Genomic DNA, 20,528 nt, shown 5'->3' with positions numbered 1-20,528 from the left:
GTTTTTATCCACAGCGTTAATGTGAGCAGTGAAGGATTCCACTTCTTGGGTTTTGATTTTGAACCAGGTGTCGTCCACAAATCTGTACCAGTGGCTGGGTACTCTCACTTTAAAAGAGCCAAGAGCCTTTCTTTCCACTTCCTCAGTGTAAAGGTTGGCTACAATAGGTGACACCAGGGAGCCCATGGCACATCTATGTTATTGTCTCTAAAAACCCTCGTTGTATTTGAAATATGTGGTGGTAAGGCAGAGGTCTAACAGTGTGCAAATCTGATCAGGGGTGAAGCTCCACCATTTGACCCTAGAACTGAAAAAGCTTCTCGGATGAGAGGTGAAAGGACTTCAAACAACTTAAAGAAGTCCAGATGCTTTACTTTCCAAGCTCCTTAGACTACAATGACCTGGATGACTGAGAACCTTCAGAGACATCAAAGCAGACTGTTTTTAGGAATCTATTGTAGTGAAATATCTGACTGATATTCTTTTTAATTGATGACATTTTGTGTTGTCACAAAAGAAAAAAACATTACCTTTTAATTTTTTAAAAATCGCACCCTGCTTGTGCAGAACACAGTTTCTAAGTATCACAGTTTAGCTCTGAGCACTTCTATTCATGTATTACCCATTCTATCCACCAGAGGTCCTCAGTCTTTCAGTAGGCCATCCACTCGGCCCACTCACTTGTAAACTACAGGTCTGAGCAGGTGTTTAAAATCATGTATGGATTTATGAACAGCTTTTATTTCTTGTTTTATTAATTGTTAATGAACTAACTTGTAAACAACCTGAACTGTATTTTTGGGACTACAACTGTCTGTTCTGCTGTGCTGTCTGTTTTCTAACATTAGAGGAAAGAGGGGCTGTATTAATGGAAACATTTATCTTGACTAACAATCTTCACAGATTCAGCTTCCTCGGTCAACGTCTTTTCAGGTTATTAAACACATCACTGTCACAAATGCACTGTGAAAACAGACACAATGTGCACTTGGTAAGTCTTATAATTGCTTTGTGCAATAATATCCCTTCATAAAAACAAATTACTTCATGCGTTTCTGAGAAAATGAGAAAGACTGCACCTATGGAATGTAAACATGAAAAGAAAACTGCTAAAGTTGTGAAGAGGATGTGACACCTCAGTAGTGACAGGAAGTACAAACAGTCTTAAATAGTCATCAGTTCAGAAACGTTGACAGTCAAGAAAAGAAATGAGACAGAGAAGCACGATGGATGAATTCATATGGATTAAAATGTTTTTATGTCTGATGCTGGTGATTCAGATTGCAGGTAAGAATTCGGGAAACATTTTAATAGCAGGAAAACACCTTTACAGTAAACTGCTGAGCATGCTCTGTTGTTTGAGGGGAGCTCAGGACATGTTCGTTAACTTGTGTCTAAATTGGTCTTCAATCCGATTCTAAAAAATGCTGTATTCTATTTTTATTTATTTTTATGTTTCTCCTCCATCATTTCAACAGTATCTGCAACTGAAACCTCGATTTTTATTAAAGTTGGAGATGACGTCACTCTACCTTGTCTAAATGTGATAGAGGACCAGAATAACTGTGATGGTACGTGGACCTTTGCTTCAAAAAACACAACAGCAACAGAAGTGATCACCTTTGGAGAGATTGGTAAAAAAGCCCAAATGAAATCAGACAGACTGAGTGTTACAGCAAACTGTTCTCTGCTTATAAAGAAGCTCACAGCTGAGGATGTTGGTTTTTATTACTGTCAGCAGTACAAACTGGGAGAACGTAAACATCTAGTTTCTGAGTTTTTGGTTGATCTGGCTGTCATCACATGTGAGTATTTACCAAACAGTGGTACGCAAAGGTTTGGGCACCCCTGATCATTTTAATGATTTGTCTTTTTAAATCATTGGTTGTTTGGATGAGCAATTTAATTTAAATATATTATATAGCAGATGAACACAATGATATTTGAGAAGTGACATGATGATTATAGGATTTAAAGAAGGTGTGCAATAGTTATTTAAACAAAATTAGGCAGGTGCATATAAGATAAGATAAGATCACCTTTATTAGTCCCACTCGTGGGAAATTTGTTTTGTTACAGCAGAAAGTGGACAGTGCAAAGTTACATAGTAAAAATTAGAAAAACACTGGAATAGCATAAGAGTAAGAATAAGATACTGTACACTGTTAAGTCAAATTGTTGAATGTGTCATTGTGTTTCTTAAATTTGTAAAGTCTTAGTTCAAACTATAGGATCAAGACATTCCTTTGTCCCCCTCCCAAGCCTCTCGAGGTTCTGGGGTGAGGTTGTAGTGTTTTATCACAAGCACATCCCAATGTAAAGGTTTGTTTGATGTTTGGTAAGCTTTCTGCCCTTTTTATGGCTTCACTGTGTTGTGTATGGTGAACCAATACAGGAATTGAGCCATGTGTTGGGTGTGGGTGTGTGTGTGTGTGTGTGTGGGAGGGGGGGGGGGGGGGGGGGGGGTTACCTTTTTATGACCAAGGATGTTGTTAGAAACAGTTGTGATCAGGAGGTCACACAAACGCACCCCCATGACGCACACACACACATTATCACACACATGCTTACACAAACACACACACACACACACACACACACACACAGTGCATTGTCTTTGTAACCAAGGGGGGTTGTACGAGGGGAGGTGCTTGTGTACACTATTGTGTATTGTAACTATTTTTCCAATAAAAGGCAGCGAGCGGAGGCTGGAGTCGGGGTCATTTTGTGGTAGGATTCGAAGTGCGTTCCTGAGATACCGATGAGGCCTCCCTTGCGCAAGTAAATCGATCAACCGCTGTTGCCTTGTGTTTTTCCTTCATGGGAATAAGTCCCTAGATCAGCGGGGTCTGAGTTTAGACCCAACATACACAACTGTACACAATAGAATAGAATAAAATATAATACTGTATACAATACAATAAAATAGAATACAAATACTATACTGAGTATGACAACGTTGTCAGAAAAAGAGTATTGCACTTAGTGTTAATGCTATTGCACATGTGTGGATGTGTGTGTTTGGTCAGGTGCAAAGTCTTTGTTGTCTGACAGCAGTGGGGAGGAAACACCTACGAAATCTCTCCGTCCCACACCCTGGGTGCCGCAGCCTGCCACTGAAGGAGCTGCTCAGTGCTGTCAGAGTCTCCTGCATGGGGTGGGAGATGTTGTCCAGCAGGGATGACAGCTTAGCCACCATTCTCCTGTCACTCACCACCTCCACTGGGTCCAGAGGGCATCCTAGAACAGAGCTGGCCCTTCTGATCAGCCTGTTCAGTCTCTTCCTGTCCCTACCAGAGATGCTGCCACCCCAGCAGACCACACTGTAAAAGATGGCTGAGGCCACCACAGAGTCATAGAAGGTCTTCAGGAGTGGGCCCTTCACTCCAAACGACCTGAGTCTCCGCAGTAGGTACAGCCTGCTCTGCCCTTTCCTGTAGAGGGCGTCTGAGTTATGAGTCCAGTCCAGTTTATTGTTCAGATAAACACCAAGGTAGCTGTCCACAGCCTCAATGTCCATACCTTGAATGCTTAGTGGTTGCAGGTGAGGATGTTTGTGCCTGTGGAAGTCTACCACCAGCTCCTTGGTTTCACTAGTGTTTATCTGGAGGTAGTTCTGCTGGCACCAGTCCACAAAGTCATGGGTCAGTTCTCTGTATTCCTTGTCATCCCCATCAGTGATGAGGCTGATATAGCAGAGTCATCAGAGAACTGAAAGAAGCACTGGGTGGAGTTGTGGGAGAAGTCTGCCGTGTAGATGGTGAAGAGGAACGGAGCCAGAACTGTTCCCTGTGGGGCCCCCGTACTGCAGACGAGCCTGTCCGACAAACAGCCCTGAGTTCTTACATACTGAGGTCGGTCAGTGAGGTAGTCCAGAATCCATGTGGTGAGGTGATGGTCCACTCCTGTGTTGTCCAGCTTGTCCTTCAGGACTGTGAGAAGAATGGTGTTGAAGGCACTGGAGAAATCAAAGAAAATGATTCTCACAGTGCTCCCAGCAGTCTCCGGGTGAGAGAGGGAACAATGTAGGAGGTGAATGACGGCATCATCCACTCCAATGCCTGGCTGTTAGGCAAACGGAAGTGGATCCAGTGATGAGCTCACCAGGGGCCGAACCTGAGTCAGGGTCTTCATCAGGTGGGATGTCAGAACCACCGGCCTGTAGCTGTTGAGGTACTTGGGACGTGAAGTCTTTGGCACTGGTACAACACAGGAGGTTTTCCAGAGCTGTGGGACTCTCCCCAGCCTCAGGCTCAGGTTGAAGATGTGCTCCATCACGCCATGCAGTTGATCTGTGCAGGGCCTGACCACCCTTGAGCTGATTCCATCTGGACCCACTGCCTTCTTGGCTTTAATCCTCCTCAGTTCCCTCCTAACCTGGGTGGTTGAGAGAGACAGACTTGTGTTGAATGTGTATTGGATGCTATTGTTGGGGATGGGGAGGAGTGAGCAGGGTGAATAGAGGAGGTGTGACCAATGATTTATAAAGAAAAATCATTAAAATTATCAGGGGTGCCCAACCTTTTGCATACCACTGTATTTGGAGCTGAAACTGCATTTTTAGAATAACCTTGCAGTATAACAGTAATTATCATAATAGTGATTAATTTGTCTAATCTGTGCTATCTTTGTCTCACATGTATATGTATTGGAGTCACAGTAACTGAAGATAAGGACACTGATGAAGTGACGTTAAACTGCTCTCTGCTGACATATGAGGACTGTCGCCACACAGTGAAATGGCTGTTAAATGGTTACAATGTAGACAGAACTAACAACCTAACAGAAAGATCACAGACTGACTGCTTCACCACTGTGTGAAATTCTCACAATTCAAATGTCTCAAGGGATAATATAGTGAAGTGTCAAGGAACTCATACTAACACAAGCAAAGTACTCTTTACCATTATCCATCAGGCCTCTGGTGAGGAAGCTGGTGAGATTACAATCAGTTGTTGAACATGAATGGCGGGATACAAAGTTTGGATGCAGATTTCTTTTTCTTTTTTTTCACAACAAATGAAAAAACTGAAAAATGTTTTGATTATGATTTTTCATTTATTTAGTTGGGACAAACAAAACAAAGAATCCAGCCAGAAAAACTGTAAGCAGCACAACATCAGTAACAACCACAGCCGTGAAGGATATTTCAAAAGGTAGTCACTCAAACATTCATCCTTTTGTCATGAATTATCGATTTTTTTTGATTAATAATGTTTTTGTACACTTAATTTAGACATGTCAGATTTGATAAATGACAAACCTAAGAACTACATAAAGAGAAAAGTGGTCTCTATCCACTCATCCCCAACTGGTTGCAGCCATCTGGCTCAAGAGTTGGGAGTTTGCCTTGTAATTGGAAGGTTGCCGGTTCAAACCCCGGCTTGGGCAGTCTCGTTTGTTGTGTCCTTGGGCAAGACACTTCACCCGTTGCCTACTGGTGGTGGTCAGAGGGCCCGGTGGCGCCAGTGTCCGGCAGCCTCGCCTCTGTCAGTGCGCCCCAGGGTGGCTGTGGCTATAATGTAGCTTGCCATCACCAGTGTGTGAATGGGTGGATGACCGCTTGTGTAAAGTGCTTTGGGGTCCTTAGGGACTAGTAAAGCGCTATACGAATACAGGCCATTACCACGATCGAAGTTAAAGTTGTATGATTTTTTTAAATGTAATGAATCAGAACAGTAACAAAGTGCAGCCGTTTCCTTTCAGCCCCCAATTGCCAGGTGAGAATATTAATCTTAATAACACAAAATAACACATCTCACATGTTTTTTGTTATGACTGCTCTAAAGGTAACAGGCTTTGTCTTAAATGCACAAGCTCACCCCCCAATTTGTGTATTTGTTTAGGTTTACCAATGCTGCTGAAGGTCATCTCATCGCATTTTGTATGTGAAGAATACAGACTCACAACATCTCTCCTTCTGCCTTTCCTCTTTCTCTCGCTCCTCTGTTTGTGTGTGGGACAGTATGAGAGATTCATCTTCTGCATCCCTGCTCCATTTGGCTGCCACATATGTCTCAAATCCCTAATCAGAGCCTTTAAACATTTGATCATAAATTCACTCCTCTTCAGATTGTTGTTAGGTTTGTCTTTAGCATCACTCAGTCTCCATCAAAAAAAAAATGCTACTTGAGTTCTTTGTTTTTCACTTGATTTTTCCAGTCACTAATTTTAAATGTCCCGGGCCGTCTCCTCCAGACCAAATACTTAGTCTTGGTATCCCTGCCTGCTCTGTTTCTCCATCACTCTCCAAACCCAGATGCAAGACCCAATCCCCTCTAGCTTGCACATACTCCCTGATTCCAGTGCTAAAGCCTGCCTCAGAGTCCACCTCTTTGTTTTACCATAATAATTTTCAATATATAATATTAAAAAAATGAAATGTTGATGTTATTTTTTAAGCCATTTTCTGCAATGACTGAGATTGGAATAACACAACGGCAATCATAGTTCAGTGTTGTAACATCTACCTGTCAAAGTTTGAATCGCTGACAGCTAACCGAAATCATCACTCTGTGTTGTCCGGTTTGTAATGATGTATTTTGTTATGGCTAATGATAATATAACTTGATTTGTAAAAGGTTTTCGATTGTGTTTTTTTACATTTGTGTATATTGTGTGAGACTAGGGTCAGTGGGGGTCTGAAAACAGTAAAACAGTACGCTGGTGTTTTAGCTTCACTGGTGTTAGATTAACTCCTGATGGTGATACAGATGTTGCTTCTCGCTGCCAACAGACCAGGAAATAAACGCTGTGAATATTTCATCTTTAAGTCTACTGCTGCATATTTAGATGTGAAAAATCAGAGATTTTGAATTGGTGATATTCCCACACATTAAACTGCTGCAACAGTGCTAAAGGACATTAAAGGCAACTGCGCCGATGCCTGTTCAGAAATGTCTGGACCCATGGCACATTTGTCTAACCCTCACGAGTTAATCTGGAACACCAGGAGCAGGCTGTTTCTGCTGCCATTTTTAACTCTCACAGCCCACTCAGCTGATAGTGGACAAGATTTTTATAAAAAAGCCACTTGTTTCAAAAAATTAAAAAAAAATACAACAACATAAATGTGTGAAAAATAGTGGACATAAAGACTTGAGTGGGAAAGTTTGGTGGCAAACATGATCACGAAGATGGTCTGTTTTCTCAGAATAAGCAAAGACTAATAGCCTTCACACCTTTAACCTCATTTTCCTTTGTTTGATATTTAAATGAAAAGAGAGGGAAGTTTACTAAATTCATTCAGTAAGTGACCTCACTATGATATCACTATGTGATAATTCATTTTAAAGGTAACAACACAAAACATATTATAAATGAACAACCTACCCATTAATGTTACATCATTCATCCTCTAACTGAGGAAGGCATGTTTTGCAACTTGAGTTTTGCTGACCTTGGAAACCAGAGGTGAGCATCCTGTAGACTACAAAACTATTTTTTCTGTCCCTCTGAGTGTGTGTGTTTGTACATGTGTACGCTCTCCCTCATGTTGGTTGTCTTTGGAAATTCTGTAAAAAGCTTACCTCTCGCACACATTAGTCACTTAAGTAGAAGCACAGATACTTGTGTAAAAAAACAACAACAACTCCACACGGATGAATAATGATTCAACTTCTTTAACTAAGTAAAAGTAAAAAGGTGAATCAGGAGTTTGACACTTCAACTGTTTGTTCCTATGTGATGTTTGTTTTCTAACAAACATCTTAGCTAAAACTCTTGACACATTCAACTTCCTCAGTCATTTTTTTAATATAATGTCAAACACATAACTGTCACCAATGCATTGTAGGGATGCACCTCCTGAGGTCATTTGCTAAAGTTGTGATGAGGAAGTGATATCTGATGAATAACGGGAAATACAAACAGTCTTGAAGAGTCATCAGCTCAGAGATGGTGACAGTCGAGATTGAGAACAAGAAAGAAGTGAGACAGAGAAGCACGATGGATGAGCTCAGATGGAGTAAAATGTTTTTATGTCTGATATCAATCATTCAGATTGCAGGTAAGAATACAGGAAACATTTTAATAGCAGTAAAATTAAATATTACAATCCAAACCTTTATCATAAACCTTTGTCTAAAATGATCTTCACTCTGACTGTGAAAAGTGTTGCATTCTAATCTAGTTTTCATATTTCTTTTCAGAATTCTCAACAGTATCTGCAAATGAAACCACCATTTTTATGAAAGTTGGAGATGACGTCACTCTGCCTTGTATAAATGTGATAGATGAGCAGAATAACTGTGATGGGACTACGTGGACCTTTGCTTCAAGAAACAGAACACTAATAGAAGTGATCAGCTTTGGACAGCTTGGTGAAAAAGCCAAAAATGCATCAGACAGACTGAGTGTTACAGCAAACTGTTCTCTGCTTATAAAGACTCTCACAGTCGAGGATGTTGGTTTTTACTACTGTAAACAATACAGATACCTTCAAAAGCACAGACACAAACGTCTGGTTAGCGAGTCTTTGGTTGATCTCTCTGTACTCACCTGTGAGTATTTTACATTATATTTTCAGGCGGACGATTTTTAGAATAATAATGACAGCAGTAATTAATTTTTCGAATTTGTGGTGTCTTTGTTTCATGTTATCTCCATCAGTGACTGAACATGAGGACAATGATAAGGTGACAATAAATTGCTCTGTGGTGACATATGAAAAGTGTCATCACACAGTGAGGTGCCTGTTTAAAGGTCGAGCTGTGGACAGAGATAACAGTCAAATAGTGACTTTACAGACTGGCTGCTCCACCACTGTCTCTTTACTCAAGTCTCACCATGTTTACTCATCAAGAGATTACCTTTTGGACTGCGAAGTGAATGATGCTCATACAGAAGGGAAGCTGTTTACCTTCAGCCCTCAGCTATCAGGTGAGAAAACAGGAGACAAAATAATCAACTGTTTAAGATGATTGAACCCACCCAAAACATTTATTTGTTTGCTTTTGTATTTATGCAAAAAAAAATTTAAACAACAGATGAAAACATGTTGGTTGTGTCTTTTTCATTTTATTTCAGGTGACAGACAAAGGACAAATAATCCAACCAGAAAAAATCCAGCAGGCTACAGTCAGTCCAATACCCAAGGTATTTATTCAGTAATGTACTTTTTACTTGCATGCATGGGTATACAGTCACATGAAAAAGAACGTTTTCACAGAGCTCGATTCAGTCCTGTGAAAACTGCATAAACCCCATGATTCAATATCTTACAGAGTCAACTTTCGCAGCACTAACTTGAAGTAATAGTCTTTTATGACTATATCAGTCTATCATAATTTCTCCTGGCAGCCCTTCCAAAGAAACTATTCTTGCTCAGTCTTTTTGACTTTTTGATATGACTTTGGTGGAATTAGACCAATGCTGGTAAGGTTGTTGCTGTATGTTAACACCTACCCGAGAGCTTCAGACCTGTAAACTGTCAAAGTTTCTTCTTCTATAGAAATGCCCACTCTTGATGATCAGTTAAGTCCATTTGATTAGTAGCATCTGACTCCAAGTTGCTCTCTTAATTCCTATGGAACGATTAAGGATGTATTTAGTTTGTGCTTAGGACTTTATGCATGATGTATTTATTTTATTTTTGATTTTACATGTTTTAAGTTATCTGTTCAAACTGATTTAAATAAAAGAAATAGCCAAATACCTTCAGAAACAACATGTGTCTGTAAGTAAAATAACACGTCTGAACTAAAATCTCCTTACTGTTTTTCTTCCATACATCTGAAACGCAGTGACTATGATTCACATTGTGCTTTTGTGTGTTTCTGTTTTTGCTATGGTAACAGTGTCACAGTTTAAAATAGAACACAATGTTAGGCATATTTTGTGTGTCATGTAGACTTAGTTTAAGATACATAGAAAGTTTTTTAAATGTTTGAAAAAATATTCACTGAAAATGGTTTTAAGTTTGTTTTTTGGGTTTGTTTCAGCTATCCATTGGTACGTCGTTGCAGCTGTGGGTTTTGTCTTGCTCTTGATAACAGCTGCATCTGTTATCAGATGGAGAAAAACAAAAGGTAAAAACATCAAAAGTTAAAACACATGTGCTTTTAACAGTAAATGTTACAGTTAATTGTTTTTGTCTTTCCAGCAAACAAAACACAGACGGATGAAGATACTGTGAGTTTTTTTTTTTAAAAAACCCCAATATATATATATATATATATATATATATATATATATATATATATATATATATTTTTTTTTTTTTTTTTTTTTTTTTTTTTTAAATGGTTGTAGGAAATAAGAATGACAAATAAACACCAAATCAGCTCATCTCTGAGGAGTGTTAACAAGAACTAAACTGTCTTTATAAAGGACAGTTTTCCAACAGATGTAACTGTCTATTTTCCAGGGACTGAGTTTGAACTCTACACAGACTCAGACTGCTACTTAAAAAAGTCCCAGCATGGGAAATCCCACACCACACCCACAGTACAGTCAGAGCACAGTTAAAACCACTTCTTCTTCTATGTGCTTGTTAAGTGCATGCGACTCAATGAGATCTTATAAAAGATAAGGAAGTTAGACTGAATAACAGTGGGACAGACCATGAGTTGTAAAACCTGAGGTTAGAGGTCAAAACATGTAAACTTTTTGAGATATTTTGCTCTTCGCTGTGTAGGTAGATCATGAAGTTTCCTATGCCACCGTCAGCTACAGAAAGAAAGCCAAGAATAAAGCCCAGGTAACGTGTCTTTCATAGATGCTTATGTTGTATACTGATATATTAATAGGTAATGTGTGCAAGCTGAGATTATAATTCATACTTACCTTTAAAATTTGTTGAGCTCTATCTCTTATTTTAACAGAGTGTTAATTTATGTTTATTTATGTATCCGACAATTCTCTTTGTTTTCAGGTTCAGGGTGATGATGAAGGTGATGCAGTGATCTACAGTGTTTTGATGGTTTCTTCATCTCCTGCAGCCACTGTCAACCCCAGTAACCCACAATAAAAAAAGAAAATAGAGAAAATGGCAAAAGGATTTGATCTTTTTTTAAGAAAAATAAAAATGTAAATGGATGTGTGATTAGAGACTTCATAAAGCATAAAACTATTATAGCAAATGCTGGGAGTCAATCGAGAATCAAGGCCATCCTTGGGTCATTCCCACTATTCAGTGTCATTTCAAGATAGTAACATTGCAAAAAGTACATTTCTAATTATCCATAATGTTATAATGTGATCTGAAAGAATGCTTGTTAAACTTTTAGAGAAATATACCAGTCAAGCTCAGAATATTAATACATTTTTCCAGGTTTTCCACATGTGGTGCAGGCCAAACATCCCACCTGTTACGGTACAATCTTATCTCTGTTACTGCGTTATTAATGTACAGTCACTTTTCTATTTACATTTCCTAAGAGCTAAAATGTCCCTGTGTTTACTCTGCAAATGTATTTCAGGGGAGTGCTAATAAAAAAGTATTATCAAGAAAAGGCACAATTATTTTGAAGCATGGTGTAATTTCACTTAATTAGATTAGATTAGATTAAAAATGAATTTTAATGAAAACTTGTCCAATTTTGCAATTATTCCATTTGTCAAATTTATTACCTTCAATAACCACACAGATGTTTATCTTACGTTTTTTTAATTACTTAATTTTGAAAAAACAAACACAGGTAACAGGTAGACATCACAGGGTGACTTCACACCCATGAAAGCTTGTACCCGTAAATTTTCAAGAAAGGCTCGTTATTTTTGGTATAAGACATTTGAGGAGAAATTATTTCTTCACTGTCCATCTCCAAACCACAATTTGAACGTATACAGAGATAATCATAATGCACAAAAGACAGTACGATTTGTTGTTGGTGCATTTTTTACGCAGACGACATAGAGATGAGATTAAAGAGAGCAAAAAAAAAAAAAATGATATGAAACGTTTGTGCTGCAAAAATGTTAGTTTGTGCCGCTGTCATTTTAAAGGTAATAATAAAAATATGCTTCTAGAGGCCATCAGAGGTCACTCTGGATCACCAAAGTCCAACAGTTTTGCTGCCTCTGATTCTCTCCACACATGGGCTGCAGTCTGCCTTCACAAAGTTCTTTTGTTATGTGTGCCCACAGATTTCCGAACATGGCTATCTTAGGAAAACCAGTGTGCATGGATTCATCCATATTTGCCATCACACACTTCAGCACCATTGGCAGTGAATTTCAGGTTCTGGTTCAGGCCACAACACGTTTTACAAAAGCCTCTGATTTTTATGAAACAAGATAATGTTGTGGGATTTACGTTGGCTCGTTTAGAAATGTGCATGTACTTTTAACCTGTTTCCAGATTCCCTGGTTTACTACATGAGTCCATCTACCTGGCTTCAAAATGGTGTAGTCCCTTTTTTGTGAAAAAAATCTTTTTGTATGTGACTTGATCTGGAACCATATGTATCCACTGTTCAAATGGGAGCTCAACATTGAAAGTGTTGCAGTCTTTGTTTTGAAAAGGAGAACTACTTGGTTCAAAAGCACTGACATTGGCACTGCTGCTGTGTCATCTTTTCACCAAGTTGTTTGCACAGATTTCCCCATATGTCATCACTTTAAGATAAGATAAGATAAGATAAGATAAGATAAGATACCTTTATTAGTCCCATGAGTGGGAGATTTCATGTTAAGGCTGCCGACCAATTGCACGCAATGGCGGCGCCATCATACCCTCCGACCATACATACATTGCACGAAAACATCACATGGGGAAGACAGGTTAGAGAGGTATAACAATGGAAAATGCACAACACGAGGAAAGATAAGGAGAAAAAAATAACTCCCCCAGACTAAGATCCAACAGGAAGATCAGTTTGAGAACAGAAAAAAAACCCTACTCTGCACATAGCAAATGAAAAAACTCTTAATACACCAAAGAAACACAGGGATGGGTAAAGGGTGAGAGACAGCCAGTGTAGGCAGGGCATCCGGGCCTGCAGCCTGTGCACTGGTGTCCTTGATCCACCATCTGCATCGGAAGGGAATAAGCGTCGAAGCGTCTGTCTGTGTGTATGTGTCCAGAGTTCAGCTGAGACAGTGTCCTTCACCCTGCCAGGCGAAGTAAACAGTCTTCCAGCCAACCCGGCCTTGCGTAGGATAGGAAGAACAGTCAAAGCACAGTCTGTTATCAGGGTGTTTTTGTTCAGCTCCAGCCTTGATACCACAGCTGGCACTGAAGCGGTAGCTGCATGAAGTGATGATGGTTTTTTACTTTAGTGCGAACAACTCATGTGAATTTCAAAGCTGTTCTAACAGTGCGACACTGGTCTCTCAATCTTCCGTTGGAGAGCCGCGAGCTTCTCCATGATGTTATCAAACTTACACTCCGTGATGTTGTCATTCTTGTGCTCAAAGAGCCGATTCTGAGAACTCACGACCCCAGTGAGCTTCTCCAAGATGTAATCCAATTTGCGCTCAGAGGTGTTATTCTGAGTGTTCACGGCAGCCGCAAGTTTCTCCAAGATCTTATCCGTGCTGCACTTAATGAGCCCATTTTAAGAACTCATGCCTCGTCCCATCGTTTCAATTCCAGCGGGCAGCCTTGTGGGGGTTTGAATAGCCGGTTCCGCTTTCTTAATTCTTCGATAAGCCAGGGCCAAGCCAGCTCCAATCAGCCAGAACCCTGTTATCATGGTTCCGAATAGATAGATATCTTCAGTAGGGATGGGTACTGCTATCCGACTCCATTATGGCACGCACTTTGAATTCTAGCCAATCATTTTACCTTTCCAAGGATAGTAGGCGGGCCCAGGTACGTACGTTCTTTTAGAGCAGAGCTACAGATTAAAAAGGCCCAAGGCGAAGCGGTCAAAAGTCTGGCTGTACTTCACAGCAAAAGATGCAAACTCAGCAGCCTGCAACAAGTGCTTTAAGGTGATACTGTGCAAAAGAGTTAACACCTCGAATCTGATGAAACACCTGGCCACGCATAGCGGGGTTTTTTTTAAAGCCAAGAAATGCACCGTATTTGATAGCTTGCTGCAAGAGCCCACACCGAGCACATCTACTGCGGGTGTGGTGCCTGTTATCGACCCGGAGTTAGCAACATCCCCCAAGAACCCGAAGAGCTTGAGTTCTGGCCCCTATGCCAGTGTAGCAGAAATGATGATGGATGATGATGGCAGCAGCAGCAGCTGTTCTTCTCTGGGTGAGTCGCTTAATGTTGTTCGTGTGTAATTTACGTTGAGTAGGCTAACCACGTTATTACATTAATGCAGATTAGGTGAACTAGCAAACACCGTCGTAGTTACATGCGGCTGTCTTCTTGTTTGATGGCAGATACTCCCTTCACCCTGACCAAAAAGGCTAAAATGACCAAAGAAAAAGTGGGAAACAGCTAAACATGAGATGTTTTTGGACAAAGTTTGTGTTTTTTCCATTGATTAAGCACTGCTTCCAGCCAAGAGTGATACCATATATCCCCTATAGCTGCAGAAAAGGCTAACATTGTTATCTTTTTGCAAAAAAACAGCTAAACATGAGAGGTTTTTGGACAAAGTGTCTGTTCTCCATTCTTTAAGCACCGGTTCGAGCACCGTTTAAGCACCGGCACTGTTTCAAAAGTACCAGTTTGGTAGTAAAACCTAAACGATACCCATCCCTAATCTTCAGCATCTTCGATCGACAGCCCCGCCAGGCACAAGACCCTCCAATTCTGCCACCCGTCCATATCCGGCAAGGAAAGTACCTCCAGGACACTCAGGCTCACCCGAGCCCATACTTCTCGTTGACAAAAGGGTGTCAATTGCATTCAGGGACAAGTTGATCAAATCCATAATTCCTCTTTTAGGTTTTAGAGAACGACCGTGAGAGAGTGTTCCAGGGAAAAGTAATACATTGCTTAGATGAAGGGAAGTTGTTTTTTTTTCTTTGCAGTAATCTTTCCAATAATAATACATATGCACTAACCTCATGCTTGCGGTTAACAAAAGCCTAAAGACACAAAACCAAGTTAAGTTTTTTACCTGAAGTTTACATTTTTTTTAAGGTTGGCATTTATTTTGTTTCTTTTTAATAATTATATTGATTCTATTGATTGTTTGCCAAGCACTGAGGTCTCTGCTTAGACTGTGCTACTGGGATCACTGATTTAAAAATGAGGCAAAAGCACCAAAGTTGTGCTCAAAAACAGTACAGTGAGCTACAACCTGTTGCTTTAATAACTCTAACACACTTATTGTTTTTTAAATACATACGTATTCAGTTTTCTAAACCTAATTATATTAAAAAAAAATTCAAAAACATCACCTTAACACCCAAATATACGTAATTCAAAACTTACTTTATTTATTACCCATTTGGCTGGTAACATGGACCCAGTCTGATGAATAGTTACTGAATATTACTGCTGGAGTCTCAGCCATTGACTGTATGTAAGCTATATAATAATAATAATAATAATAATAATAATAATAATAATAATAATAATAATGGATTGCATTTATTGGGGCCCTCAAAGCACTTTACAATGCCACTATTCATTCACTCTCACATTCACACACTGGTGGAGGCAGCTACAGTTGTAGCCACAGCTGCCCTGGGGCAGACTGACAGAAGCGAGGCTGCCATATCGCGCCATCGGCCAGCCGGGGCTCGAACTGGCAACCTTCCGGTTACAAGACGAACTGCCAACTCTTTGAGATACAGTCTTTTCTTTAAAGGCTGAAGTCAAAGCAAATCATTGTAAAAACAAGACAAGTCAATAAAAAATAACCAATAAATATAATACTAAACTACATCTAGCCAGGTGGAAGGTCGATATTATGGGACTTGCCACTGGACGGCGCTGTTTCTTTTGGGGTACCTCTGAGAGCGCAGGGGATCATGGGGATGCTAGCTTGCATTGGTTTTATGTGGGTGTGCAATGCCTTTTTTTGCTGCATGATCTGTTTTAAATGCAAAGTGTGCAACAGTTTAGGCACCAGGAGTTGCTGCAACCAACTTCGCCGTTCATCTCAGAGGGATCTATATTCCGTTTTCTGCTGGATTAATGCACTGTATGTATTTGAGTTCACACTTGTTCACACTTGGAAAATGTACCTTGTTAACTGTTTAATCTTAGCAGGAGAAGCCACTAAGGTTATTTTTGCACTGCTAAGTTTGTTTTATTTCTGTATGGGTTTATATCAGACACAAAATGAGGCTAGACGTCCTTGAGTTCCAGATGCTGATAAAGTTGGGGAAATACCCTGCAGTAGCAGTGGGTTACTAGTGCACAAAGCTGTTACTGGATAAGAACTGTCTGTAACAATTTTATTTCTTTATTTTCACCTTTTTTATTTTCTTCTGAGCGCTTACTTTATCGTTCAGATTAAAAGAACCCCAAAGATAATCTGTGTTCTCGGCTGGTTAATTTAGCCAGGCTACATACAATAGAGAGAAAATCCAGTAAATATAATTATATTATGTAAAAAATATACAAATATTTACATATAAAATAAATATAATACTGTTTCAAAATAAAAGCCTTTTGAATATCTGAGCTGTTTACCTCTAATTTAAAAAGACATTACAAGGGTACTAGTTTCATTTTAATCTAAACATAATCTAAATTGACACTAAATCAGTTTAAATATTACAGCTGAAGGTGATTTTAATAAATGTACTGCTGCTTGACTTTGTTTTACTACTGCAGTATAATTTATCATGTACAAAAGCTCCAAATGTTGTTTCTCTGACTTAATGTTCTGATGACGTTTGTGTTACTTTGCAGGAAATAGTCAGGACCCAGATGAACTTGTGCTGGAATTCAGTGTGGGTGAGTAATATGAGCATTTATGAAGGCTGTCCATGACCTGTAATTAAATTTAGCGTCATTAGTGCCACTCATTGCAAGTGACAGTGCACATGCTTTCAGCATGGAGTCTGCTCTTATGGTAGCAAAATAAATTCAGAAAATCTCCATCAAAAAGCAGCTCAGCAGCAGAAATATATATGGTCAGCTGGTTGTGAGTTAATGAGCATGTGAAATCAGTGTGAACATTTTGAAACAACAACTCTCCAACCTCGTAATTGTAAGACTGCCTGTGCAGCCACAGGAGCCTTCAGAGAGTCTTTGGCTGTATCCCAATTCAGGGTCTGCAGCCTTAAAGACCACATTCTAAGGCCGATTACGTCACAGCGACGCAACAAAGGCTGTCCCAATTCAAACGCTGCTCGAAATGTGGCCCTCAAATGCATCCTTCATTTCCCTGAATTTTAAGCATGGGTCTGTGTAGCCTTCATGGCCCAACATATCCCAGACTTCATAGCACGGCGGTGGGTGTGGATAATTTTGCCGAAAGAAACGGCAGACGGCTAAAGAGGGGCGGCCGAAGAGTAAACTCTTAAAAGTAAGTACTGAATATTATGTCACTTATTTATGTGCAAATGTTTTTATAACAAAGTTATGTGACATTAGCAATGTTTGTACTAACTTGGTTTTAAAGCCTTTACTTCAAAATATACGCCGTTCAATAGTCGACCTTAATCTTACAGAGAATGTGATGATTTTGTGGATAATTAAAGTCAGTCATATATCCACAAACACAACAAGCTGAAAGTCAGTGATGCTGCTCGGTTTGCAGTCCTGAATATCACAGCACAAGCAGGATTCACTGCACTGTTAATGTGAGCTATGTTATATTGCTGCCTCTGTTCGGTGATGTCGAGCCAAACGCACTTTAACGTGTGTTTGAACGAGCTGACGGTTCACTCGTTAAACTGAAAGAAAGATGCTTTAATCGCAGGAGTCACACATGTGTCCACTGTACCATCTGGGAACTCTTCTTGTTTAGCACTCGTAATAACACAAACACTAAATCCTCCTTCTCTTGTGCTGTTTTGTAGCAGTGTGTACACCTGAGACTTTCACCTGTCTGTCTGTCCTGCACTCTCTCTCTGTTTCTTTCTCTCTGATTGTGGAATAAAAGTATGAACATGTATTTATAAGTTACACTTGTGTTTGAATCCTGCAGCTTATCACACATTTGATTTCCATGTGTGACAACTGCAAGTGTCCAGAGTGAGGACAGACTGAGGGACCCACTGCTGCACATCATCTGTGAGGCTTTGCACCCCTGATGATCCACCAGGACAAACTCAGCAGTGTGTGAGGAAGAGGAGGAGGAAGAGCCAGCAGCAGCTGACAGATGGAGAGAATAGACAGACTGTTCCCTGTTTGTGAAGGACTGCTAGGAAAGTTTAACATAACTAATTGTCTGTCCTGAATCAGTCTTATTAGGTAATGTTCAAATAATTTTATCATTCCAGTGTTTTCAGTGTGGGAGAAAGTACTCAGGGCCTTCAAGTTAAACACTATGAAAGGCAGCAACAAGTTTAATGTTCAGAAACCTGAAGTATGTATCAGCAGCAGAATGGACCTAAAAATAAATGTTTGTTCCAGTTCTATGAAGCTTTGAGTATTTTGGATCAGTAGCACTGCTGTGTTTGTTGCATCATATTGCTGTAATTGTTTGTATGCTTTATATATTCTGAGGTAAGTTGATCTATAGTGTTACATCATATTCTATAAGGATGTTATGTGTTGGTTTACTTTCTGCCCAGTTTGACCCATTTAGCAGAAGTCAGCCTGTTTAAGGCTCTGATATCTATTCTGTATGACTTACAGCAGTTTTGACATGGTCTGATTTTCTCACCCAATAAAGGAATATTTCATATATCAGTCTACTCTTCATTTTTATCAGAAACAGTTATCTCAGCTTGTACATTTTCACTTTACACATATTTGTAAGCACTTTTGATCATCATGTGACCTGATATGTTTGGGATGGATGGGCTGTGAATTATATAGTGAATTGTCTTATTTTGTCGCTCTGTGCAGGCTTTCTACTTACAGGGTGGTGGGTCTCAGAGGACAATTGCTACCCCTGTTGAAGTGAACAACGTGTGGAGTGCAACTGGCTTTGTGGCATAGCTGGCTCTGGCCTTGGACTGTGTGTTTTTACTTTGTACCTAAACGGGACACTGGACTTTTTAAAATATTATTCATTGTTTATAGGCACGGTGGTCAGCACTGTTGCCGCACAGCAAGAAGGTCTTGAGTTCAATTCCAACATCAGGCCGGGGCCTTTCTGTGTGGAGTTTGCATGTTCTCCCCGTGTTTGCGTGGGTTCTCTCCGGGTACTCCGGCTTTCTCCCACCGTCCAAAGACATGCAGCTTGTGGGAATAGGTTAATTGGATAATCCAAATTGCCACTAGGTGTGAATGTGTGAATGAAAGTGAGTGTGAATGGCTGTCTGTCCCTGTGTGTTGGCCCTGCGACAGACTGGCGACCTGTCCAGGGTGTACCCCGCCTCTCGCCCTATGACAGCTGGGATAGGCTCCAGCGCCCCCCGCGACCCTGGAAAGGATAAGCGGAAGCGAATGGATGGGATGGATTCATTGTTTATAAATTAAATTTTAGAATTTAGAAATTGACTGTCATCATGGCAGCACCCCCTAGTGGCCTTGAAGCAAACAGTCTCCTAACTAAGCCATGGCATCTCCGGTCTCTCCTACTTTTGTATGCTCTGCTGGAGGAGCAGCATTGGATCTAGTGATACTGAGTAAGCTGATTAGGACAGGCCTGGAGAAATGTGGTTTGCATGAAGTATCAGAGGAAAAAAACAACCTTGTACAGCTCATACTTTTTATTAACAAAAATAATAATACACAAATAATAAATACTTGATTTTTACTTTAATCAGATTTGACTGGTTTTTTTAAACATTCATTTCTTTGTTCCTTCAACTATTGTATTTAAGCTTATGACTCGCTCACAGTATGTTTATATAACTGTCTAAATAAACGGTGAGGATGTGGCCGCAGTGGCTGAGAAGCAAGAAATTTGCTTTTTTTTCCATTGTGAAGCATAAATAAACATACCACGAAACCCTGCACAAGGAGCCATATTTGTTTTTTGTGTGTGCATAAGATGAAGCTTTAGTATTATTACACATATGATAAGGATGTTAGCATGCAACACACAAACTCAAGTGGTGTTGCCAAGATAGTTGCTGACTGGCAAGAAACTTCTAGAAGAAATCTGGTGACAGTCCAAAGCACAAATGAACATGTTTAATACTCGTGCAAGACCCTGTGGGAAGGTGCTGTATTTTGTGTGAATCAGGAAAAGTGCACGATGATGACGAGAACTTACAGAATTTTAAAAATATAACGGAATTAAAAGATAGCAGGGAGTTAGGTCGCTACTTTCCATCTAAATATAATATACAATGTTCTGACTGAGGGATTTCTGAAACAAATTAAAACGTACAGTGCTGCTATGACTGGAAACAGTCACAGTCAAACAGGAAATGAAACAGCAGTGACATTTGTAGGGTTACTGAAGTTTGGCTAGCTGGTATATAATGATGTGCTACGTGATTGCTAGCGACACAGCTCTGTTAGCATAACATAAACAGTGAAGCTGGAGGATGGGTGCTAACTTTTTTCTACTCTGTAAAAGTTAACGTGAGGGTTTGCGATGGTTAGGGACAAATGCAACAACAGCGCAACAGTTTCTATTGCTTTTAATATCGGA

General features: G+C 39.9%; 1 protein-coding gene and 1 long non-coding RNA gene across 2 annotated transcripts; both read left to right on the top strand.

The window, feature by feature from the left end:
* Nucleotides 1-1,486: 1,486 nt before the first annotated feature.
* Nucleotides 1,487-6,098, top strand: LOC143412570 (uncharacterized). The gene is made up of 3 exons (XR_013093083.1): nucleotides 1,487-1,634; nucleotides 5,067-5,156; nucleotides 5,847-6,098. It is a non-coding gene; the product is annotated as an uncharacterized LOC143412570 (long non-coding RNA).
* A 1,753-nt stretch (nucleotides 6,099-7,851) lies between these two features.
* On the top strand, nucleotides 7,852-11,048 carry LOC143412782 (uncharacterized). Its single transcript, XM_076874566.1, has 8 exons — nucleotides 7,852-8,008; nucleotides 8,151-8,501; nucleotides 8,611-8,880; nucleotides 9,028-9,096; nucleotides 9,942-10,028; nucleotides 10,103-10,131; nucleotides 10,637-10,699; nucleotides 10,874-11,048. Exons 1-8 carry the CDS (start codon nucleotides 7,897-7,899, stop codon nucleotides 10,967-10,969), a joined length of 1,077 nt encoding a protein of 358 aa, XP_076730681.1. The 5' UTR covers nucleotides 7,852-7,896; the 3' UTR covers nucleotides 10,970-11,048.
* Nucleotides 11,049-20,528: the final 9,480 nt, after the last annotated feature.

The sequence above is a fragment of the Maylandia zebra genome, linkage group LG15, assembly GCF_041146795.1.
Source record: "Maylandia zebra isolate NMK-2024a linkage group LG15, Mzebra_GT3a, whole genome shotgun sequence".
NCBI lineage: Eukaryota > Metazoa > Chordata > Actinopteri > Cichliformes > Cichlidae > Maylandia > Maylandia zebra.
This window is presented reverse-complemented; position numbering and strand designations above follow the sequence as displayed.